This window comes from Gossypium arboreum, chromosome 5, assembly GCF_025698485.1.
Source record: "Gossypium arboreum isolate Shixiya-1 chromosome 5, ASM2569848v2, whole genome shotgun sequence".
Classification (NCBI taxonomy): Eukaryota; Viridiplantae; Streptophyta; class Magnoliopsida; order Malvales; family Malvaceae; genus Gossypium; species Gossypium arboreum.
Window position 1 is genome coordinate 47,169,828 of NC_069074.1, and position 26,385 is coordinate 47,196,212.

Sequence of the window (26,385 nt, forward strand, 5' to 3'; positions counted from 1 at the left end):
ATAATGTTAATTGTATATACTACAATCTATAATAAAGTTAATTACATATAGGAGTAACATGGATTTGTTTCAATTAGGTTTTAGAGCTCTTTGAAGCATTCATCGTACTTTAAATTTTTTGTTTTGAATTTTTTAAAATTTTCAAGAAATTTAAATTATTTTCACTATTTTAAGTACAAAATATTTAATGTCATATAATAAAAATAAAAATAATTTATTTATAAAATAAAAAATATAATTCGGTTTGATTTCGAAAATCGTAGTTCTTAAACTTGTATTCCATAAACCGTCCAAGTACATTGATTCAAATAATCGAGTTAATCAAATAATAAAAGAATAATCACAAATCTAAAAGTTTTGTGTTTTTTTATATTATTGTTTAGTTAGATTTAGGATAAAAAATTAGATTTAAGTGAATAATTGAATAAAATATTAAAGAAAAATATTTTTCTCATAAAGAAATTAAACATGTTTAAAATTATTATTTATTATTTTAATTTTGAATAATATTTACATTTTAATAGTTTGTGTATATTATAATCAAAGTTAGATACTAGTTTTGGTTTTGGGATGGGAAAGGATGACAAATGAAAGTAGATTTTGTATAAAATGTAATAAATTAAAAACTTCAAATTCAAACCACAACTAAAATAAAATTATATTTATACAAATTAAAAAAAATATATATATATATATAGTGGGTTTTAAATGAATAAAATTCTATTATATATATATAAAAGTATTAATGTGTGGGTTTTAAATAATTATAGATAAATAAAATTTGAAAACCTAATGTAGGAAGGAATCCCTCACGTGGGGAGAAATGAAGAAGTCAGTAGTTTAGTTTAGTGACGGCTTTTCTTAAAATTGTCTCTCCTTCCCTGCTGTGCTGTGTTTACAACGTTTTACAAATGTGGAAGCAGTTTTAATAATGTAAACGGTTTACAACGTTTTCTTCAAGTTTCCTGACTCTCTCTTCTCTGCTTTGCTGTGTTGACACAATACAAACAAAACAAAACAAAACAAAACAAAACCACCCCCAGCTACCTTCTTCTACACTTTCCTATAACTTCATCCCTCTCTCTTTCCCTTCTCCATTATACACCTTTCTTTTGACTTTTCTGTGCTTTCTTTTGAGGTAAAAACAAGGGGAAGGTAATACTGCTGTGAAGTTCAGCTTTGGATTTTCTTTTTTGGTTTAGGTAATGGCGCTAAGGCTCGATGGCACAGATGTTTCGGGGTTTAAATTCCTCTTCTCATTGGCGGTCATGTATGGTCTCATGTCCATCCTTGTTCACTCCGTAATGTACAACAAGTTCATCACGCTTTTGGGGATCGACGCGCCTCTCGATCGTTTCTCTGAAGCCAGAGCTATCGAGCTTGTTCGAGTCTTAGCACATGAAATCGATGGTCGTCAAGTGCGTCGGCTTATCTCTTTTAACTTTCTTTCCATCATGTCCTGTACTTTTTTTTTTCCTTTCAATTTTACTGGATAGCTTTAAATCATTACTATTCTTATTAGTTTATTCTCACTGCTTAGATTGAAGGTAACCTCTGGGGTAGTTGAAATGGAAAAAAAAATTCAAATTTATTGCTGTGGTAGAGTAGGACTTTATGTTAGTGATTATGGGTTTTCGTTGTTCAATAGGAAGGGCGTCAGGGTTTGAGAGAAGCAGCAGAGTATATTAAGGCACAGTTGGAAAGGTTGAAGGAGAGAGCTGGGTCAAATTTCAGGTTTGTATACACTTGTTTTAAGGCTGAATTGTTTTGTTTCAAATTGGGTTTTTATATTTTTCATTAATTTTGTTCAAAATTTCTGGCTTTAACTTTATTTAATTTCCTTAATTTGCAGGATTGAGATTGAAGAGAATGTTGTTAGTGGGTCATTCAATATGATGTTTTTAGGCCATGGTATATCATTTGGTTATAGAAATCATACAAATATTTTGGTGAGGTAAATCTCTGAAACTGAATAGGGTTCCTTTGATTTTGATTTATATTGTAGTACTATGTCAATCATTCCTGGGAATGATTAGGAGATTTCTTTACCTTCCTTTTGCCTGCATCAGTTGTTGCTTATTATTGTAAGCATCCTTTGCATGAAAGTAGGGGCTACTTTCAATGACGGGTCCACTTAACAAAACAGCCATCCATTTTGTTGAATCCCTCCTAAATGTAATGATTACTGGAAGAAATAATAGTTGGGAAAATCCATGTCCTCTTTATAGTGAAAACGCTTCTTTTATAAATCAAGACTAAGCCATAGTTGTGGTTGCTTTTACTCTATTTTTCTTGAAGTACCCGTGTCCTACACTTGTTTCTAACACATATCCAGACATAGGTATGGGGATATGACCTTCAAAGGACCCTTTCTAATATATGTAAAAACCTAGAAAAATCTAAAAATACATGTTTTAGATACCTGTATTCACACAATCTCCCAAATCTGCGTAACATTGGTTGCATGTGCATGAAACCTTGTTATTTTATAAGCTTGGCTATGGATTTAAAAACTTGAACGTCATATTGGAGAGTTTTAATGTGTTTGCCTCATGAAAAATGAGGGAAAGGAGTTATTGATTGCATCGTTTAAGGAATTCTAGAAGTGGTGAGTAAATGGTGTTTCATCTCTTAGGTCAATGTTAAAGGATTGATTAGGCTTAAGATTCCCAAAATTTTGTTTGTTTTATGCTTTAATAGGCAATAAGCATTTGCATCTTTACAGTTGAACATAGTGAAGCAGTCTGTTTTAGTATGCACCTTTCTGGTGAATAACATTACCTTCTCTCTTTTATATAATGACAGGATATCCTCAATAGATTCACAAGAAACCGATCCATCAGTTTTAATGAATGCTCATTTTGATGGTCCACTTGGTTCCCCCGGTGCTGGTGATTGTGCTTCATGTGTTGGTAAGTACATTGAATATTTTTAGCTTGATTGCTGAAGCTACACTGGCTATTTTATTGAAGACATTTTCTTGATGCTTTGTGTTTTTGCAGCATCGTTGTTGGAAATTGCGAGGCTAACCATAGACTCTGGCTGGGTTCCACCTCGGCCTATAATTTTTTTATTCAATGGTGCAGAAGAAGTTTTTTTGTTGGTAAGGAATATACTAATTCTTTGTCTCAAAGTAGGGCATTATTTCAATTGAGATTGCTGCAATTTTAAAAATTCAAAAAAAAATTGTCATGAGTGATATATTATGAAACTTGAAATTCATATTTTGGGACATGTCAAAGAAGAAAATTGGTTCATTCTTTTGGAAGAATGGGAGATGTAAATCAAACTGACAAAATCAAACCGCATACTGACAGTATTTTGTTAATTTTGCTGAAAGATCCAGATCTTGTTGAATATCCTACATATAGACTTATATGAAACGTTGTTGCTTTTGATATTTTAGGGTGCACATGGTTTCATGAGGACACATAAATGGCGTGATTCCATAGGAGCTTTTATAAATGTGGAAGCATCTGGGACAGGAGGTCTTGGTAGGATATAAACCAATGTTATTGTTTTTTATTTCCTTGGGACATAAGAACATTATCATATCATTTCTTAAAATGACCTTGATCAGGATAAATATTGAAATTTTCAGTCTATAGACATTTGTGAAATTCCATTTTTATTTTCCATGCCTAAGTTACGTATTTGTTGACACTACAGATCTAGTCTGCCAATCTGGACCTGGTTCTTGGCCTTCGTCCGTCTATGCTCAATCAGCAATTTATCCCATGGCTCATAGTGCAGCCCAGGTTTTACTTCATTCTTTTATGTATCTATGCTCCAATTAGCATTTATTTTCCTGGACTACGTATATTACAGTATTCCTTTCATTTATAGTTCAAACATGTCTCCCTTTGAAGGCTGTCACATCATATTTTATTTTTGCTGACCCTGAAATTTGTGTACTCAGTTCCTATTCTGCTTATATTGATGGCGTAACTAAGACAATTATGAATTTTTCGTTATTTTTGCAGGATGTTTTCCCTGTTATTCCTGGAGATACGGATTACAGGATGTTTTCAGAAGATTATGGCAGTATTCCTGGTCTGGATATTATTTTTCTTCTTGGTGGTTATTATTACCATACTAACTATGATACAGTGGACAGACTAGTGTATGCATTACATCTGCTTCTGTGGTATAGGATTCGTTTATGGGAAATTTACATATTTTGGTATTAAGCACTTGCTTCTGCTTCCAATGCAGACCTGGTAGCATGCAAGCACGTGGAGACAATTTGTATAGTGCGGTTAAGGCCTTTGCTGAGTCTGCTAAGCTTAGAAATGCTCATCAAAGAGAATCCCTTGGTGTCAGTAATGGAAGCGATGATGGACAAGCTGTTTTCTTTGATTACTTAGCTTGGTTCATGGTAAGTTTTGTATGTGTATAATACGCTCTTTGATCGAGAATTATTTATTCCTGGATAATATTTGTCTATCATCAAGGATGGGTATATAAATTGTTTTATTTTGGTTATGAATGTTTCAGATCTTCTACTCAAGAAGGATAGCTATGGCACTTCATAGCATTCCCGTCATCATCTTTCTCGTTATGCCTTTCTTTTCACGTTTTCTTTATTCTGGGTTGTGGTGTTGTTTTGCAACCTTCTATGATTTTGTCAAAGGTAAATGACCACAGCTCATTAATCCATTTTTAATTAATTAATCAACAATTTCCTTTTAATAAGTTTTGCTTCTCAGTTCTTAATAGCATATTCTAGTTCTCTTCAAGCTATATTATAATGCCATAAAATTTTCATTTTTTTTATTCTGCAGGAATGATCCTTCATACTACTGGAATTATGCTGGCTATAATTTTCCCAGTTTTATTCTCCATCCTGAGATTACTAGTTTCTAGTTATGGAATGAACTGGTTGGTTGTACATCTTAAGCTAGAATATTAACATGGTAGTGATTGAATGATGAAATGTTTGAAATATCTGTTGATGCACTGAAATTGTATGCAGGTTTGCGAATCCTTTCTTGGCTTTCATGATGTTCATTCCCATCTCACTTGTTGGTCTATTAATTCCAAGAACGGTTTTTCATGGTTTTCCCCTCTCCCAAAATGTTTCAGTTCTCAAGGTGCCAAAGGAGGTAAACTTTGTAGATACAGATTTTGTTTAATAAGTTGACTGAGACCTAGCTTATTGCATGTTCTTCTTCTACAAAAATTTTCCACATGGTTTTGTCATGTAGGAGTTTATACTGTTATATCCCGTAAAGTTTCCCAACATTCAAGCTGAAATACCAAACATATAATTTTAAGCGGATCTGAAAGACTTGGTAATAGATTGAATCTTGCCTACTCATGTATAAATCATATGATGTCCAGTTCAGCTATGATGCACGCAACGATTTTAGTATGTTTGAGTAAAATTGTTTGTGTTTGCTGAAGAAGCATATGACTAAATGAATCTTACAGGCACTATCTGATGAGGCAAGATTCTGGGGAGCATTTGGGTTTTATGCTTCAGTAACTTTGGTACGTGGTGTGATCACTGACATTTGCTAGTTCAAATCATGGGTTTCCATTTTATTGATTTTCTCAAATTCTGTGAACAACACTAAAATTGCAGGCTTATCTTTTAGCTGGGTTAAGTGGGGGTTTCTTGACCTTTTTTACATCTGCATCTATGCTTCTTGCATGGATCTCCTTTTGCTTATCAATAAAGTTTTCTGGTCGTCAATTGGCAAGGTATTGTTTCCAATGAATTTGCAATTGCATGAACTATGAGCATATGGTAGTTTTTTTCCGAGCATTTATTCACCGGAGTTCTCAATCCCTCTCTCTTTACTCCTTCATACCTGTCATTGTCCTGCCCATGTATCTTGGTTTGCATCTCCTCTTTAGTGTCTTACTGAAAATCAAGGAAAAAATGTAATGATAAAACTGTACACTATCTCATAAATTCTTGTTCAATTTTCAAGTGCCTTCTCTTTATACCCATTTGTTAGAACAGCATTTTAGGTATGATGAAAGATAGCAATCTGTTTCAGTATTATGGAAACTAAACCTCCACGACCTATTAAGTTTGTACCTTAAATTTGTCAATAAAATTAAGTGAACTTTGGTCCAATGACTTTAAGTTATGATATGACAAAGTTCTGTTTACAATTTCATTTCTTTGAGCTTCAGATTTGGAGGTTTGACATTGTTTATTTTTATTCGTCAAAGTTTTTTCTCGTTTTCGGATGTAAAATTTGTCTTTCACTTGTCTACATATTTCTTCAGTCTTAAATTTCTATGTTGTACATCAAAAGATTATTAATATAGTAGTAAACTGATAAAGTTATTTCTTTCAGGTCATCGGTTTTCTATGTGATACCTCTAATTCCATGCCTTACATACTCTGTTTATTTTGGTGGGTTTCTTGTTCAATTTTTGATTGAGAAGATGGGTATGATGGGCTCTCTTCCACCACCTTATGGTTAGTTCTCCTCAACTATTATACTTCATACCTTATTTTGGTTATGTAAGATGCATACTGATCTAACTCTTAAATCTTCATTTTTATTGAAGTACCTGTGTCCGACTCATATACGAACATGGGTATGGAGATATGACCTTACATGTAAGACTTAGAAAAAAGTTTAGACATACCATTGCCAGATACACACCTGTGTATGACACATATCCAGAAATGGATATGGAGATATGACCTTCCAATGTATGAAAAAACTTGGAAGATATTAAACATTCCAGTGTCAGATACATATTGGCATCTAACATTCTCACCTGAGTACGAGCGACATTGATATTCATAAATCCACAATGAAAAATCCAATGATCTTCAGTGTTTTGCCTGCAGGGAATTATGTTCCTGATATCGTGGTGGCAGCGATAGTTGGTGTTGTTACCGGTTGGTGCATGGGCCCCCTAATGCCTATTTGTGGCAAATGGTTAGCCAGGTCATCCATCTTGCAATTCTTACTACATTTTAGCGTGATTGCTTTGGCTTTGTCATCTCAGTTCTTTCCGTATAGTAGAGATGCTCCTAAGAGAGTTGTTTTCCAGCATACGTTTCTGACTGCAGGTATTTAAGAATCTACAGTTGCTTTTCAGAAGCCTGTTGAAATCAGTACGAGCTAATTTGTTTTATTGGTGATGTTCATGACTTGAACTGTGGTTGATGTTTAGAACTCTAATATTCCCTATGTTGTAAAATTTTAATGCTGTGATTTCCAAACACCATTCTGGCCTTGACAGATGCAAATCAGATTGTTGATTCAAGTTATGACTTCTCCGTGGTGGATTCCAACTCTTTGCTGTTTCTTTTTAAATATGCACCTGAATTGGCAAAGGAGTTGAACATTGGTCCTGAGTTTTCTTTCGAAACCGCTAAAATGTCTAACCAACGGACTTTTTTGGTATGTCATCTTTAGTTCTCGTGCCAATATTTCTCTAAACTTCTCATTACCATAATATTTTGTCAATTAGGAAGAGAAGAAATAGCATCCCTTTTGATACTTTGATCCATATGCATGCAATGGTTAGTTCCTTACGTGCATCTTCATTACATAACTGCCTTTTGCCGCTAGCTTTCAGGGCAGTTTGGTGTCATATCATTTTCTTTTAACTTCCAGAAAGGGAAGTTCCCTGTATATCTGTTAATTTTCGACCCTAAACCAAATGATTTCTACACATTCTTTAATAATATATAGAAAGGCTCTTCAGGGCTTCCCTGAAGGTCTGTCCATAATAATGTTTACTTTCATTTCATGGCTGTCTTTATTTGATTTTCAGTTCGAGGTTTTACGTGTCCTTCATATTAGTTTCACTTGTGCTTTCATATGTTTCACTCATTAAAGTTTATTACATACAATAGTGCACTCTGAATCTTCATTTCTCTTGAAGTATTCATACCTGACACATTTGCAAAGGTGGATATGGGGATATGATCTTCTAAGTTCCCTCAAATGCATGGAAGAACTTTGAGAACACATCATATGTTTATATAACAAACGGAAATTTTGTTTCTTTGCAGACACTTTTTCCGGTCAACTTTTTGTTCTCAAGAAGTATGCAGTTCCCTGCAAGAAGTGATGAGATTTTGAAGCAATACAGACAGTTTCCTCATTTGTATACTAATAAGCCACAAACAATGTCCAGTGATGGCTCTCGGAGAGTTTATTTGGAACTTTCCTTAGGGTGAGACAAGGCTTTCAAAATCTTCAGACTGTTTTCAGTTTGAACATACATACAGTAGAAATTTGATGATGCAGATTCTTACGTTTTAATGACATTATTATTATATATTACATTTTCATCTTTGCAGTTCCTTAAAGGAAGTATGGGTTGCAGTTCTTAACATTACTGGTCCTTTATCCAGTTGGTCATTTGCTGACACTAAGCTACCAGGTATGTGAAAAGATTTTAATTCTATTTGACTTTTGCATTTAAGCTTAATCCGGTTTTCGTGATTTTCATTGTACTGATAAATTTTGCAGTTCCGGAAACCGCCGAAGGTGGTCCACCCTCATACATATGCAGACTTACTGGATCCAGTCACGAGAAATGGAACTTCTGGTTAGAGGTACAATTTCTATTTTATGAGATCTGCATCAAAGTTGATCCTCCACCACAAGCACTAAAACAAACTTAGCTAAAAGAAAACCCTAAACTATTTCACCTATACATATATAAGGTTTATTGGTATAAAGAATGCCGCTGCTTGGAAATACCGGAAGGGTTTGCAGATTTCAGGATTCGAATCCTACAACTGCAGAATTCTACCTTTTGAACTAATCTTTGTGTTCATAATCCAAAAACAGGACCAAGCAGATGGTTTCTGATCCGATTTTTATTCCTTGTTTGCACCCAAACAAGTTCTTTTCTTTTTCCAGATGAAAAGCTAAAGTAGGTAAAGAGTAAGTCCAAATGTAAGATTAAAGAATAAATTTAGATGGAAATGAACCGATTTAGGTTCCATAAAAGTGTAGGGGCTTACTTAAAGATTCATAAAACTGTAAAGTTAGAGGACTTGTTGATTAATTTAGCTGACAAACTGGGGATTGCAGGGAAGAAATGTTGAAGATATAAGGGTGGATGTGGCAGTGCTTGACCAAAATTTGGTAGAAGAAGCGAAGAAGTTGAAATCAGTATTCCCAGAATGGACAGATGTTACTGCTTATTCCAGTTTTCTGTCCACGTATGTCTTTTAGCCATTATACTCATGACCAGTGTGTGTATTTTATATCCCTATATTTATTTATTTTTATGTTTATACATATATAGCTTTCAGGCCGCCACATGCAATTTTGTTTTTTGTTTTAAATGAAAAGTGTATTTTTAATAATAAAAAATATTAAAAATAATGAGCTTGAGAGTATGGTTATGCATAATTTTATTTATTTATTTTTGGAAAAAGGATAATCTCATTTTCTAAAAAACCTAACCATGCAAAAAACTCATTAACAATAAGCACTCAAAAGAAATTTAAAATAACAATAATCTCATGGATTTTTTTAAAGAAAATTCATTATAATGATGCAAATTTGCAGCACCCTAAGGAACGAAATGGGATTTATATATTTGTTTAAAAATTATTCCTTGAAATCATTTATTCAAAATTTAACATTACTATTTTACCCAAAAACAATATTATAGCAAGTCAACGAACAATTGAAACGAAATAATTAACACCAAACTATGATCACATTAACACATCCAACAGAATAAATAAATAAATGTCAAAGGACTACCGCAATAGTTTGAGTCAATTAGTCCAGAAGTTAAATTAGAAAAGGTTTGGCTGGAAAGCTCAGCTTTCTTTTTTTTTTTTAGGTAGCTCTTAGAACTTTAAAATAATAATAATAATAATAATAATAATAATAATAATAATAATAATTAAGCCATTATTTTTTTATTTAATTAGGTACTTGAACTTTTAAAATGTATCAAAAGGCCCTCAAATTTTTTCAAAAAAAGCAATTAAGCTCCTTTTTTTTTCACTCAATTGGATATTTGAACTGTCAAAATTTATCATAAAGATCCTTTGACCGTTTAACTTTAACAATTGATTGTTAAAATTAACTGCCCCTACTTCTTTTTAGTTAAAGCTACCTGTGTAACAACTACAATGTGACATGTGGCAAAAAAATTATAAAAAATAAAAATTAATAGAAGTTATAAAATTATTAAATTTTAATAAAATATAAATAATATTTAAATTTTATTAAAAACAAGATATTTTATAAAAATCATTAAAAATATAAAATTTTATAAAAAAGCATAAAAAAGGCTCTTTAACTATTAACTTTAAATGTTGATCGTTAAAGTTAACGACCTTGTTTTTTTCAGTTAAAACCATCACATCCATCATGTGTCACAACATAACGTAACATGTGGTGAAAATGATAAAAAATAAAATAAATAAAATTTATAGAAAAATTATAAAATGTCTTTTTGGTATAATAATTTTATAATTTTTTTATGAATCTTATATTTCTTTATATTTTTATAATTTTCTTACGACTTAATAAAATTTTATAATTTTTTCTATATCTTACATATTTTATAATTTTTACGATTTTTGTAAAATTTTTAAAAAATATATAATTTTTTACAATTTTATTTTTTCTAATTTTTAATATTTTTAGTAAAATTTAATAATTTTTATAACTTTTATTAAATAACACTTCATTTAATTTTATATAAATTTTGAGTAAGATAATTATCCTAAAATTTTATTTATTTTATATATGTTATTTTTGATACAATGTCTAGAACTATTCATAGCCCCTTCCCAACCTATAAATAAGAAGATAATGTGCTTCAGTGCACTCAAATCCATGTCTTCCTGAATTGACAATAATTATCATGCCAATCGAGCTCATACTCAATCAACCACTAAAGTAATAATTAAATCTAATAAGATAGATATATTTTCTTTTTAGGGTAAATTACATCAATAGTCACGCAACTTTGGGGTAGCTGACAAAACAGCCACTCTGGTTTCAATTCAGTCACTCAACTTTAAAAAAATAACAAAACAGTCCTTTTAACCATTTTTCGTTACAGACGTAATGGAAAAGTGACAAGGCATCCTACTATGTAAACGATGTTGGAAAATTTGGACATCACATATATAATAAGGATAATTACATATTATTATTTACTATCATGATAGGTTAGCCCAAATTAAAAGTGATCCAATTTAGTTAGAATTTTATTCGGCTTTTAATTATTAAATAAAATATGGGTCAAATATGTGTAGATACTCTTCTAATCAAATTCTAATTAATGATGGGCTAATTAGAATTTGATTAGAACTAATATGCTAAGGTTATAAATATTAGGGTTATGGTCCCCAAATTATACACAAGATATCTTTTCTAATATCCCATCATTAGGAAAGAGAGAGCAGATATTCTCTGAATTTCTTGTGTGCTAATTTGGAAGATCAAATCCCCAAGTTCCAGAAAGTTTCAAGAAATCCATGGATTCAGGTACGCTTCTGCATATAGTTCTGTTTTTTATTTATTCTTGATGATTTGATATGATAGATCTTGGTTTATTAAGTTTTATTTTAGATTTATTTTATAAATTCTAACAAACGACCCCAATTTAAAACCCCAGTTCGGTTAGGCAATAAAAGGAAAAGAAGAAACAGATAAGAAGAAGAAGAATAAGAAGTTGCTGGACAGTAGACAATTTCATATTAAACTAAACAATTGCAAAGTTATACAGCAGTAAAAAGAACACTTGATTAGCTATTTTGATCTATCCCCTTGAAAAAATAAGGGGCGATTGAAGATTAGAGAACCCAAACAAGAGATTAACTATCTAACAACAAATTCAGTCAATCACCACCCTCACCGTTATTATTTGTTTTTTGGTTGTGGCTACAAATCTAACCTTAATATCCTCCTCAAGGCACTCGTAGCGACGTCATCCTTCAAAACGACCCTAATCTTCTTTGTGAAAAACGTCTGTAACGAAACATAACTTGGAGGGGGCGATGTTATAAAGGCAAACCTAGTGTAAAACGAGACCGAAACAACCTTACTTCTATTGTTTTCTAACTCGGTGAGTCGGATCTGGATTGGGACTGACCTGGGATTTGAACTCAAATAGTCAATGGAACCCAGATCTACATCAACGTTTTCCTTTACAAACCTCACATGCTTATCCGGCTTAGATTGTTTAAGATCTTTGCCGCATTTGAGGATCTTGACTTGACCCATGACGAGTTTCTTGGCCGGAGCTTTGGGGCGACTGACGGTGGGATGAGGAGGGGATGTTGGGAGAATGCTTCTTACGGTTCCCTTGTGAACGATTCGTTCAGTTAGTGTTAAGATTAGGATTATGCCAAAGGTTTTGAGGGTGGAGAAGAAAAAGTATAAATATATTGGGCCATTTACGCAAAAAAAATAAAAATATTGGGTCATTTATTTAAAAACGAAAAAGGAATGATGAAAAAAAAATAATCACTCAACTTTGTCTCATCCAACGTGGCAAGTTAACTGGCCACATCAGCAGTGACATTAAGGTAGTGACGGAAAAAAGTTAATGAGTGACTGATTTATCACTTTTTAATAATGTTAGTGATTGTTTTTGTTATTTTTCAAAAGTTGAGTGATTAAATTGAAATCAAAGTAACTGTTTTGTGAACTACCCCAATTTTGAGTAACTGTTGATATAATTTACCCTTCTTTTTACTATATCTTCTTCTTATCATAAACTATATATATATATTTTTAGTTACTAACATATCAACAACAAACTTTTTTATCACCTTTTACTTAAAATAGCCAAGACTTCATTGTATTGAGTATATTATGCTTTTTGCCTAGTTAATTTGTTATAAAACTATTTAAGTTTCTTGGTTTCATCGGAAATCTCACTTTTTTTTACGTAATTTATTATTTTGTCAGTATATTTTAATGTTAATCATACGTTCTATAGTTGTTCAATAAAAATATTGTAAAAGGTTTTCTATGGAGACTAAAAGCGTTATAAATAAATGAACATGATGTATTGAAAAAAATATAAAGTTGAAGATTAGAGTAAATTCGATAATTTTGAGTATAACGATAAATGGTGGTTGGTTAAGTGGAGAAAGGAAAATATGGTTAATGAAAAAATAATTTGAAAGAACTTTAGAGAGTTAAAATGTCAAAATGTCAAGTCTTTTTATCAGTCCTGAAAAATTATTATTTATAGTGTCCCAAAAATGAGAGTTACAAAGCTAACAATTAATAGGAGTAATGATTGATATTTTTTCAGTTACAAAGACATTAATCGCTCTTCTTATTATGAAAGGATTTTGTAAGTGATGGTGAATAGTGAATAAAAATTCACTCTTTGTCTAAAAGAAGAGAGAAAAACTACTTAATGTTACATAGAAAAAGTTAAAAAGGAAAGTTTCTTATCTCTATGTCTAATCTATCAAGGCACTTTTTGAAACATCCCAAGAATGAAGACAACCCAATAATTTTACCATATTCCAGGGTTATTTTCACTTCTTCTATTTCAGTGAAGCAGTATTATGTAAAACATTACCTTGAAAACTTTTGTTGAAATGCAAAACTATTGTTGTTCTTGAAAAAAACCTTTTTTTTTTTTTACTTGTTCTAAATGTGCGATGTTTTCAACATAGTTATTCTAAACAAGAATTACTGTGTGGTGATATTTTTCTTGATAGAGTTTGTTTTAAATATCGACTCTTCCGGAAAAAATACAATTGTTTTGAATACACATTGTTTCAAAACAATGGTTGTTCAAAATATAATTATTCTTGAAACACCATTATTTTAAATGAGAGCTGTTGTTATCAAGTAACAACTATACCAGATGATAGTTGTTTTAACTAAAGCCCAACTCTAAATATAGCTATTTTGGACATAACTATTTTTGAACAATAAATGTTCTAAACAATTGTTTCAACTGTTGCTTTAGAAAAGATATTAAGTGAAATGTTGATGCTATTTGTTCCACGCTTAGTAGTACAGTTCCCTGAAATATAATATTATTTATCTAAAGGAAGAGATAAAATATTATTAGCCAAAACTAAGCATCTACAAACATAATAATAAATTTATCGCTTAATGTTACATCTTTTGTCAATTTAACTCTTATTCTTTCTTTTTTTTTGAGATAATTTTGGCCTATGATCTTTTAAAAATATTAGAATTTGACCATCAACCTTAAAAAAAAAAAAGGAGTCAATTTGATTTTTTTAACGAAAATACTAACTAAAACATAAAAGCATGTATGACAATCCACGTGTATTTCATGCTAATTTTTTGAATTCTTATGAAATTTTTATTTTAATTTTTAATTTTGAATTTAATTTTATTTTTTAATTTTTTATAAAATTTTAATTATTTGTTGACATATAAAACAAATAATGTCATTTCAAAGATAAAGCACACATAGACTACTATGCAAGTTGCCATACCAACATCATTAAAAAATAATATTTTAGTTAGTATTTCTATAAGAGAGAAGCGATTTGATTCTTTTGAAACGTTAATGGTTAAATATAACTAAAAAATAATAATGACCAAATTGAAAAAAATATAAACATTGAGAGCTAAATTTATCTTTATGTCTTGAATATTGAATATTGTGCATTAATGTTATTTTTTACTATTATTTTTAGTAACGTGTTAATATATTTTAATAAAAGTTAAAACATGTCTTAAATTTATGTATTTTTTATAAATTTGGAATTCAATTACTATACTTTAATTTATAAGAATTTATTTTGTTTATTTTTAAATTTCAAGTTAAATAATTATTAAAATTATTTTATTATTTTATTTTAAGGAATAGATTGTTTTTATTTTTATATGTTATATCATTTATATAAAATAAAATTAAATATTTAATGCTTTATGTTTAAATTTTTAACAAAAGAAAAATATATAAAATTAATAATTAATAATTAATACAATTTTATAAAAAATTAAAATTAACTAACAATACACATGATGAGTAGGGGCAACAGTAAATGACCGACAGTTTGATTGAATACAGAAGAGAACAGACTATGATGGAGCGTGAAAAACACGGTCCTTGCAGTTAAAGCAGGTGACCATGGTAATTTTTGAACAGCACGTGGCGTGGATTGCGCGTCTGATTGGACGTCGTTGATTGGGCTGCAAGCGGTGAAAAAAATAGACATCAAGGAGTTCCGTGAATGTCGGGACTTGACTGGTCCGTAAAAAATATTGGTGGATCAGTTACATTTGATGATTCTAAAATACCCACGTGGACGCCATGGCGGACATTCCCGCCAACCACTGCTATCTCAAATAGTTTTATTTTTTAGAAAATATAAAATATAAAATTTATATATTATATATTTTTCAGGTTAAATTATGGTTTTAAGTATTTAATTCATGTGTGTTCCTCTTTGAAAGTTGATTCATGTGCTTTGATTTGGCACGATTAGGCCGACCTCCTATTATTTTTACTTTTTTAATTTAAATAATTAATATAATTATATATTTTATAAAAATTATTCAATCAAGTAATAATTTTGAATAAATTGTTCTTGATTTTTTATTAAAATTACATTTCAATCATTCAATTTTTAATAATTATATAATTATCATTATATTTATCGAAATGTTATATTTTTATCACTCATTCGTTGACTTCCATTAAGAGGATGACATGGCACGTTAATTTAAAGGTTAATAGCCAATTTAACCCCTCAACTGTAATTAAATTACCAATGTGATACCTTTAAAATTTTTCTTAATAATAATTTTAAAAAATTTAAAAGGTAAACTATTCAGATAGTCACCCAAGTTTTAACTCGTTCCTATTTTGGCCATCGATTTTTTATTATTATTTTAGTTACTTCCATTAGATTAATTGTCATTTTTAGTCCCTCCAACGTTAAAATATCTTGGTCACTTAACAAAATGCTGACGTGGTAGTCTTTTGATTGATATAATGACAAATTTAGCCCTTATCACTTTCACATTCTGTCAAGTTGGTCTTAATTCTAGAAAATTTCAACAAATTTAACCCTCAATGTTTACACATTTTGTCAATTTAGTCCAAATTCAAAAGTTTATAATTTTAAGAACTTGGAAAATATATGATTTATTATAAAATATTTAAAATATATAAAATTACATAAATGCTCGATTGCTTGGTCCTAATTCTTAAAATTTAACAAATTTTACCTTTAATGTTTGCACGTTTTGTCAATTTAGTTCAATATTTAAAATTTATAAATAAAGTATTAAAAATATAAAATATTCAAAAATAATCAATCGAAGTCCAAAATCAGAATAAGTTTTTCTTAGTTTTAATTCAAAATAATGAAAAACCCACAAAATGCCCCTACTTTTGATATATGCAACTGCACAACATTGCAATTAAAAAATTACAAAAAAAAGCAATTTCTTTTTACTGTTATTAGATTTTTTGGTCAACCAAACAAAAGAGAGAAACTTTGTAAAACGACATTTATCCCTTCATCTTATTCCCCGTTCATCTTCAAGCTTCCTTTTGTTCTCATACCCTCGCCAAAACCTCACAATTTCAAATACCATACTAAACTTTACTAGACAAACTACATCATCACTTTATCATCGAGTACTCACCATTAAACCCATCCTTAAAGTCGATTTTTTTTATAGACATACCCAAACTCAGTTTCACGTTTTCTTTGAATGAGAAAAAACCGATCAATGAAGCATTGGTTAGCCTTAAGCATTTGAGTCCTTCAAAAACCTGCAATTTGCCGCTGAAATGGAGCCAAAGATGTTTCTATAAGTAAAGGCTTTTTGGTTTGAATCCCTCAACCAACTGTTTGATCATGGTGCCAGTTGAATTTGGTAGTGATTGATTCAAAAACTTAATTAAAAGGACTCTTTTAACTCGGCGGGGTTTAAAAAAATCAGAAATATTGATTAAAAAAATTCAAGAGAAATTGATGGTTAAATTTTATTGAATCTCTAAAAGAATTATTAAAATTCAAGAAATATTTATTTGAATCCTCAACCAAATTCATATTTAAGCCTTTATGTAACTATATATATATTTTATATTTTTATAAAATTTTATAATATATTTTATCTTTTTATAATAATTTTATATATTTTGAAGTTTTTAAAATTATAATTTTTTTGCATTTGGACTAAATTGATAAAATGTACAAATATTAAGGGTTAAATTTGTTAAATTTTAGAATTAGAAACAAACTAATAGAATGTGTAAAGTGTTAAAAGGCTAAATTTATTATTATACCAATAAAAATACTGCCATGTCAACATTTGTTTAGTGACAAAGGTATTTTAATGGTGGAGTGACTAAAAATGACAATTAACTAGGGTGACTAAATTAACAAAAAAAAAAAATGGTGACCAAAATAGGAACGCATTAAAACTTGGGTGACTATCTTAGTAGTTCACCCTTTAACTTTTTTAGAATTATTATAAGAAAAATTTAAACATATGACAATGATATTTTAGGGGCTAAATTGGTTATTAACCCTTTAAATTAATATGCCAAATCATCCTCTTAACGGAAATTAACGGATGAGTGACAAAAATGTAACATTTCAATAACTTTAGTGATGATTATGTAAATTTTGAAAATTGAGTGATTGAAATGTAATTTTAATTAAAGGTTAAGGACAAATGATGTAGTTTATCTAATAATTTTTAACCAATGATTTAGACTTAAGAAATAAGATTAATAACAGTAGAAGGAATAAATTATGGTAAATTAAATTACGAAAAAAATCTCTAAATTAAGTATAATACAACGAAGCTATATTTTAACCATATTTTTAATTTTTAAAATTGTATAAACCTATTTAAGCAAAATTTTCTTTATACGTATAAAAAGTATTAATTTTTTTTCACATTTATCATGTTTTAAATTTTAAATTTTAAAATAATTATTGTTGAATCGAATTTGAGTTCAAGAAACTCGAACTATTTAATATGTTAAATTCGAGTTTTTATGTTTAACTTTAAGTTAAAGTATTTGCAAGGAGAGGTTGTTAAGAAGAGAGATTTAAAGTAAAAATAAAATGTCAATTGAGTTTGTAATGTAATGATGAAAAGAAATCATTTAAATGAATTATTGGTTGACATTATATTTAGGATTCAATTTTAAAATATTGAAACATTTTCAACATTTATATAGTATTCTAATAGTTATAAATGAAAAGTTATCAGCAACTAAAAGTTATGTCATTTGATTATTAATAAATAGTCATAATTATTCAAATAGATATTTATTGAATAATTATATTTATTGCTAAAGATAGACCATCTATTTGAAGAGTTATGCCCCTATGAAAAGACATGAGGCCTCCTATTTAAAAATAGGAGTAAAGTTTCATTTGCATGACAACCCAAAAATATATATAAAAAAAGTTTCCTTTAATCTCCCATCATCTTTTATATTCTTAGACTGTTCTATAAATTGATACCATTGCTATGCTCCTCTTAGTGCTCATTTGATTGTTTCTGTCAATACAGAACGTAAATAGTTTATTGAGATTCATTTGCCAATAATTTTTTTACACACCATAATATAGTTGAGATGAATAAAAATATTGATATACGCGTTAAAGCCTTCATTAATTTTTCAAAAATTTATTTTTATCACCACACACCTAACATTAGATATCCCTCCTCTTATAAAAAAAAAAGTAAAAATAAAATTGTTATGAAATACTTATAAACAAATGTTGTTTACTAAAGTATAGTTATATTATAAAAATAATTTATTAATATGAAAATAAAAATCAAATCTCTATTATGAACTTAAATTAGCTTTCTATTACTAACTGAAATTCAAAATTTGAAATTGTAGGTAAAAGAATTTCAAATAAATAAATAAAATTAATGGAAGAAATTTAAATTGTTAGATATTTTTATCTAATTTTAAACTTAAATTTGTTGTCATCGATTAAATGCAAAAAGGAAGAGTCAGTGAAAAAGGACAGAAAATAAAAAGAAAAAAGGAGAAATGAGTAATTTGATAGCATTTAAGGACAAAGCATGAGGTCGGCAATTGTCGGCCGGCAAACCAGGGTAGACACAAACAATGAAATTCAAACCCCAATCATTTACGTTTTCACCTTTATTACCAATTTAAAAGTTAAATGAAAATTTAATTTAATTTATACAATTTTAATTTTAATTTTAAAACTAAATATTAAATTAATTGTTTTGAATCTGATTCCAAATTAAAAGTTTTAGAATTTAGTCAAATATCAAAAGAAAAGAGAAAGGAATTTAGTCAAAATTTAAGCACTTAGTCAACATTTGATTCCAATTTATTTCATATCCATTTTTCATACAAAATTTATTTTCTCGTAATTCTATTTTTTAGACGTGTTTGATTGATATAGTTTAATTTCTTATGTCCTATTAAGTAAGATAAATTGTAATTATATAATTTATATCTTTAAAAATATTAGTTACTATAAAAATAATTTATAAGAAAGTAATGAAATTAAAATTAAATCATCGTATGTATTATATTAGTCTAAAAAGTATTTAGTAACACGATTACTAATAAAAATAGCAAGAATTAATTTATCTAATTGTTCTAATAGATATTTGTTGGGTTATTCTTTCTTTAATATTTAACATATGCTCTTTATCATCATCTATTTGTCTTTAACTAAGTTCAAAGATAAACTGGATTTGAATTTGTATTATCAAGATTATCAAGATCTTCTTTTTCATATCAATCATCTCAATTCCACCTATGATTGAAATTATTAAATATGTAATATGTTAGTACGAGCCAATCTTATTTTTATGCTATAATAAAACAATTTTTTAATATAAAAATAATTTTTAGAAAAATAAATGTTTTGTCAACTGCGTTTTAAAACTTTGAGTGTATCAAATTAAAAGAGTTGGTAAAGTGTGTATAGTATTCATTGAATAAATTAAAAGTTGTAAAAATAATTATATTTTAGTTATTTTTATTTAATTATTTATCCACCTTGAACAAATTCCTGGCAGTTACTTTTTAATCCCGCTTAAAATAAACTGTCTATTTTTAAACATTTCCAGGTATTCCTTCTTTTTTTCATTTATCCCCAGCTTTCAATAATAATCAAACAGCTTTTCTCTATACTCCGAAAAGTTCGCTGCTTTCAACAACAAATCTTTGAATCCAGAACCCCTAATTCAACGATGAGATTGCATCACCGGAACCCTAAATTCCCTCTTTGGACCTTCTTTCTCTGAAACCATCTTTTATATGAAGCCTCCTTGGCTATCTCCGTCTTTTCCTGGTATGTTCTTCTCTTTTTCTCTTTTTTTAGAATTTAAGTTCGAACCCTAACTCAGATTCGATCCCGTTTGAATTTTTCTTGAAGAAAATAGGAAGCATTTCTTTTGTTTTCGTAATTCCTTGTTTGGTGCGTTTTCTGTTTGTTTCTGTTTCTAATTCGGATTTCATTATAGATTTTGCTTGGTCTTTTAATTGTTACTGTGTTTTTGTGTTTCTGGATTTTTGCCTGTTTTTGGAATGTCGATTAAAGCTGATGGTGATTCTTGTTTCCTGTTCCGGGTAATGATCTCTGGGATTTCTTCAGGTCATTTTCCAAAGATTCTTTTGATTTAACTGTTTCTTGAATTCTGTTGAGATTCTTGAACATTTCAGTTGTTTGATGAGATGTCTAAATCAGATTTTTTTATTCCTTAATAAGAATAATAAGTGTTTTTTATTGGAAAAATAATCTTTCTTGGTTCCATCTTCCGGTGTTTGATGAAATGTCTACATCAAAATAAAAAATTTGCAAGACCCTTTTGTGTTTTCTTCCATAAAGATTTTGTTTTTCCATTTGTTTCAACATCGCAATGATGTCCAGATCAGTTGCTTATTCAAGAATGCTTATAGTGCGTGTTGTGTTTCTTATATTTGGAGGTCTTTTCATTTCCAATTTCACGTATGTGTTCTTTTATTATTATTTTTATAGTATTGCATAGCAGATGGGAAATGCTTGAAAAGTACGAACATTTTCTGAATAACATATTTATTGTTTATCTTAAAGAAAGTATCGAACTGAGACTAAATTTTCGAGGTACTTCTTTTTAGAAAACTGAAATACATAAAGCTGGATTTCATTGCAATTCAACTGAAGAGGGGTTAAGAAATTCTTTTTGGTATTCATGATGCATGGTCGGTCATAAATATTTGTTTCAAAGGGGAGGGAGGGGGAGAGAAGTTTCAGATTTTTATGTTATTTACAGGAATAGAATTTTAAAGTTATCTTTGTAACTTGAACTGTCTGCTTATTGTTTTTTTTAAATAACTTTTTTATGGTTAGTTTGTAACCATGTTCTATTTTCTTTGTGCATTTTAGTGGTTTCTTGCGGTGAATGCTAAATTATGGATATTTCTGAGGTGGAAGAGAACCTGTTTGCAGCTAGTGATGCCAAGGTATGAATTTGAAAGCGTTTGGATATGTTTAATGTAAAATATCAGAACCTTCATATTACCTGTGCTGTTTCTTTAATTCTAGTTAACTTCACTAAAATGGGGGCATGCCCGTAACTACTTAGTCTACTTTTGTATTTTGTAAATGTACTTTCTGCATGATCCTTTTGTTGGCATCAATCTATCTCCTAGGTTTATATACTTTTCAACTGTTCTTATTATCGAAGGCCTTTTGTTTTAGAGAAGCTGTAATGGTTGAATTTTGTTGCTTAAGGTTCACAGTTTTCCTACTTACATATTTTTTTCTTATGCAGTTACATGGGGATATGTGCAAGACACTTTCAGCAATTTATTGCAAAGTCTTGTCAATATTCCCTTCCTTGGAATCAGCACGGCCTAGGAGCAAATCTGGCATTCAGGCTTTATGCTCATTGCATCTAGCTCTGGAGAAGTCCAAAAATGTTCTTCAGCACTGTTCTACATGTAGTAAACTTTACTTGGTAAGAGTTTATTTTCTGCACACACACACACACAGAGGATATATGCATCCATAATTGTATATGTTTCATGTGTGATTCTTGGTATGGTGGTTTTTTACACTTGTTTGATGCATTCACTTAATGACTTTTTATTCGTTTCCCACTATTTTTCCTCTGTCGTATAGAATCTTTACTAAATTGTGGTGTTTTTTTTCATGTAGGCTATTACTGGAGATTCGGTTCTTTTAAAGTTTGGGAAGGCAAAATGTGCTCTTATTGACAGTCTTAAACGCGTTTTAGAAATAGTTCCAGAGTCCATTGGAAGTCAGGTAATAACCGCCCTCTTCTGGTTTGAGATTGCAAAGATTATTTCATTTTTTGGGTGTTAAAGCAAATAAGGGCCTTTTTTCAGCAAGCAGTTTCAACAAGATTGTTCTGCTGCTGGTATTTTTTTTATCCACATTATTTTTCTTAAAAAATTCCTAGTTCTTGTTCAAATTGAGAAGATTATTTTAGTTTTAATGGAAATCTGCCATGTCATGATGGTATTGGATTTACGTGCAGTATGATCCTTCTAATATATTTCTGATTACTTGATTGAACTTCAGATTTTAGAGATTGTAAGTCAACTTGAGGGGACTGCTTTCTCACTTGATCCGTCTGAAAAGCAAGTTGGTGATGAAATAATTAAATTACTTCAGCATGGGAGAAAATTTGATGACTGCAATGACAACAATGAGCTTGAGTCTTTTCACCAGGCTGCTATGAGGCTTGGTATCACTTCTTCTAGAGCAGCCCTAACTGAAAGAAGGGCTCTCAAGAAGGTGATAGAAAGAGCTCGTGCTGAGGAAGACAAGAGAAAGGAATCTATTGTGGCTTATCTTTTACATCTCATGAGGAAATACTCCAAGTTGTTTCGAAGTGAGGTTTCAGATGATAATGATTCGCAGGGTTCAACGCCTTGTTCCCCAACTGTTCTGGGTTCTCTTGAGGGTGGAGGGGCAAGTGGTAATGGTCAGGCATTTGAGCGGCAGCTATCGAAGCTCAGTTCTTTTAATTTCAAGCCAAATATTAGGAGATCAGGGCATATTCCCCTTCCCCCTGAAGAATTACGATGTCCAATATCATTGCAGCTTATGCATGATCCAGTCATAATAGCTTCTGGACAGACATATGAAAGGATCTGTATTGAGAAATGGTTTAGTGATGGGCATGACACCTGCCCAAAGACTCAACAGAAGCTCCCACATCTCTCTTTGACTCCTAATTACTGTGTTAAGGGTCTCATTGCTAGTTGGTGTGAACAGAATGGAGTTCCTATTCCCAATGGTCCCCCAGAGTCTCTTGATTTTAACTACTGGAGACTGGCCTTGTCTGAGTCTGAGACTGCAAATTCAAGATCAATGGATAGTGTCGGTTCATGCAACTTAAAGGGGGCTAAGGTGTTTCCTTTAGAGGAGAGTGGTAACGCTGAGGAAGTGGAAGGAAATGAAGCTGAAAATGAAAATGGGTCTCCGTGTCCACAGGAGGAAATTTCTGAGCTTAATGTGCTTGAAAGTTATCAGGATTTCCTCTCTGTTTTGAATGAAGAAGAGAACTTGCAGAAAAAGTGCAAAGTAGTGAAACAAATAAGGCTTTTGCTGAAGGATGATGAGGAGGCAAGGATTTTTATGGGGGCAAATGGCTTTGTTGAGGGATTATTGCGGTTTCTAGATTCAGCTGTGCGTGAAGGAAATGCAATGGCTCAGGAAATGGGTGCAATGGCTCTCTTTAACCTTGCTGTCAACAATAACAGGTTTGTTACTCATGTTTAATGCCTTTTCTTAGTTAAATCCGGACATGGATATTTGCGAGCAACTGCTGCTACCCTTTCATTCATTAATGGATGCACCAAACGTGTCAAATTAATAGGAGGGAAAGAGCATCTTAACATCTTTCATATATAATGCTGTTATTCCTTGTGATTGATTGTCATTTTATATGTAATTGCTAAGGTGAATCTCATATAGTTTTCTTTCTCCATATGTTTTCAATAACAAAAATTAGGAACAAGGAATCGATGTTAGCATCTGGAGTGATTAAATTGCTGGAGAATATGATTTCCAACTCTGATGCTCATGAACCAGCAGCTGCTCTCTATCTTAATCTCTCTTGCCTCGAGCAAGCCAAGTCTGTCATTGGCTCAAGCAAGGCTGTGCCATTCTTAGTCCGGCTACTGGGCAGTGAAACCGATCAACAATCCAAGCTTGATGCCCTTCATACTCTTTATAACCTTTCTACCGTGCAGTCCAACATTCCGAGTCTTCTTGCAGCTGGCATAGTTAGTGCCCTCCAGTCACTCCTGGTCTTGGGCGACCATACCTGGACGGAGAAATCCATTGCAGTTTTGATAAATTTAGCTTCAAGTCCAGCAGGAAGAGACGAGATGGTATCAGCCTGTGGTGTCATAAGTGGTCTGGCAACAGTCCTTGATGCAGGTGAATTGATTGAGCAAGAGCAAGCTGTTTCGTGCCTTCTAGTTCTTTGTAATGGAGATGAGAAATGCAGTCAAATGGTCCTACAAGAAGGTGTGATACCTGCATTGGTGTCGATTTCAGTAAATGGGACAACAAGAGCGAGGGAGAAGTCACAAAAGCTTCTGATGCTATTCCGGGAACAACGGCAGCGAGATCATCCGCCTGCTGCTGAGAAAGTCAAACAAGTTGAAATCAATGAAGATCTCATGCCCGCTCTTGCCTCAGCTCCGGAATCGAAGCCGTTCCTTAAATCGGTATCGAGAAGAAAAATAGGTAAAGCATTTAGCTTTCTAAAGAAGAGCAAGAGCTACACAGTTTATCAGTGTTGAAAAGAGGCAAAAGAAAAAAATGCCAATGTAAATGCTTTTGTTGTATTTTCTTTTTCTTTGGTCATCACAGAGAAGCAGAAAATGTACAGGCCCTTTGTAACCTATATATGGACATTTTGTCTTCCTTATTTACCTTTTCTAGTTTATAACTAATTAACCGATCATTAATAATAAGCCAGAAGAAGTGGTGTAAATCGTTGAACTGACTGATTTTCTAAAAATAAACCAGCGAAATCCATTAAATAGCCCGTCTAGCTCAGTCGGTAGAGCGCAAGGCTCTTAACCTTGTGGTCGTGGGTTCGAGCGCCACGGTGGGCGTCGGAGTCTGCACTATATGTATATTTTTATATTTTTCATTGAAGACCATTTAATACTTACGGAGGATGATTAGAAAAGAATAAAAATGTGAATTTATTTTAATATTATCTAACGCAGAAAACATGTAAAAATGTGGGAAATTTAAATGAAATATGCTGAACGCTGAAAGCCGATAAATCATTTATATTATAATATGCAGAGGTTTAAAGAATTAAGAGTATACATATTTTTGGTGAGAAAGTTACATTATTGGATAACTTTAAATTTTGCATTGATAATACCTACCTACATATTTTAAGGTTAAAGTTTGATTTTAAGGAAAAAAAATAGTTAATTTTTTTAAATTAAACCAAAAACAAAATTAGATTTATTTAACAAATTTTATTATATTTAGATATTAAGGTTTCATCAACTTGTAATTATTAACAATTTTAACATTTTACACATTGTAATTTTAGTTTGATAATTTTATTTTTAAATCAAAATGAATGACAAGATCTGTCCTGTAACAGACATTTTCATCCCATCAAAGACATCTTCTTCACGCACTCCATAATGATGGCTAAATGACAAGTCCAACACATTAACACCATCTTACATGGGACCCTGCCTATAAATACCTCCAGGAACAACAAGGAGGGGATCTACTCTTCAATAATACCAAACTTATGCTCTATCAACATACCTTTAGCTCCAAACCTTCGCATTCTCCTGGCCTTCACTATCCATAACCTCCAGCCTTTTGCCCTGATTGGGTGATCCAACCTCTGCAGTAATCACCACTACCTTTTCTATACTCTTTCCTTATTGTATCATTGTATCCACAATTAGTGCGGTGAGTGTGGACAACTCACAATACCAAAGTGGCATCCCCGCTATTCAAATCAACTATACCAACAATCCTATCAACCAAGTCAACTCTTCCATCCCACTTATCACCCCCATTTCACCAGCCTCAAGAACTCCCACTGGCTTAAACTTTACCTAGATTCCTTCTCTTTCTACCCTTGCAGGAACCCTTCTACTGTATGCAAACATCCTCCTCCTCACCTTAGAGTAGCTAGTGAAGGCCCTGAGGGATCCTCTAGCCACTAATTTTGTGACCTTTGCTACACTAACAAGTACTACACGCTAAACTGCCTTGATTCCCCTGATTACCATGGAACACCAACCGTTTGTTGCTGTGTCTTCTCTTGGGTCATTTGACCACATACCTCACTGTTTTGAAGAAGCTATAACCTGTCTCACAATTATGCCTCTCTCACAAGCTGTAACTTTTGTCCCGCTAGACCAAGGCTATAACACCCCTCACTTATCTCTGTCATCAGAATAGGGTTACAGAAAGTT

At 31.1% G+C, this 26,385-nt stretch overlaps 2 protein-coding genes and 1 non-coding gene across 5 annotated transcripts; all 3 read left to right on the forward strand.

Moving 5' to 3' along the window:
- The first annotated feature begins 797 nt into the window (after positions 1-797).
- On the forward strand, positions 798-9,239 carry LOC108450145 (uncharacterized). Of its 2 annotated transcripts, XM_053028753.1 has the most exons (22): positions 798-933; positions 1,203-1,418; positions 1,649-1,734; positions 1,853-1,954; positions 2,806-2,912; positions 3,003-3,103; positions 3,407-3,494; positions 3,670-3,758; positions 3,984-4,123; positions 4,216-4,378; positions 4,498-4,633; positions 4,785-4,881; positions 4,976-5,105; positions 5,434-5,493; positions 5,588-5,706; positions 6,315-6,439; positions 6,821-7,045; positions 7,219-7,379; positions 7,997-8,160; positions 8,288-8,370; positions 8,460-8,545; positions 9,030-9,239. In XM_053028753.1, exons 2-22 carry the CDS (start codon positions 1,206-1,208, stop codon positions 9,171-9,173), a joined length of 2,619 nt encoding a protein of 872 aa, XP_052884713.1. In that variant the 5' UTR covers positions 798-933; positions 1,203-1,205; the 3' UTR covers positions 9,174-9,239. The 2 variants fall into 2 exon arrangements, with proteins under 2 accessions (XP_052884713.1, XP_017603131.2); XM_017747642.2 differs by having other exon boundaries at positions 877-1,418.
- A 10,762-nt stretch (positions 9,240-20,001) lies between these two features.
- Positions 20,002-24,894, forward strand: LOC108450171 (U-box domain-containing protein 6-like). 2 transcript variants are annotated; one of them, XM_017747681.2, is made up of 6 exons: positions 20,002-20,248; positions 21,323-21,399; positions 21,711-21,896; positions 22,097-22,204; positions 22,484-23,670; positions 23,922-24,894. In XM_017747681.2, the coding sequence occupies exons 2-6, from the start codon at positions 21,349-21,351 to the stop codon at positions 24,718-24,720; spliced, it is 2,331 nt and encodes a 776-aa protein (XP_017603170.1). In that variant the 5' UTR covers positions 20,002-20,248; positions 21,323-21,348; the 3' UTR covers positions 24,721-24,894. The 2 variants fall into 2 exon arrangements, with proteins under 2 accessions (XP_017603170.1, XP_052885026.1); XM_053029066.1 differs by having other exon boundaries at positions 20,247-20,374.
- Positions 24,895-24,965: 71 nt separating this feature from the next.
- TRNAK-CUU (transfer RNA lysine (anticodon CUU)) lies at positions 24,966-25,038 on the forward strand. The gene has a single exon. It is a non-coding gene; the product is annotated as a tRNA-Lys (tRNA).
- The last annotated feature ends 1,347 nt before the right edge of the window (positions 25,039-26,385 follow it).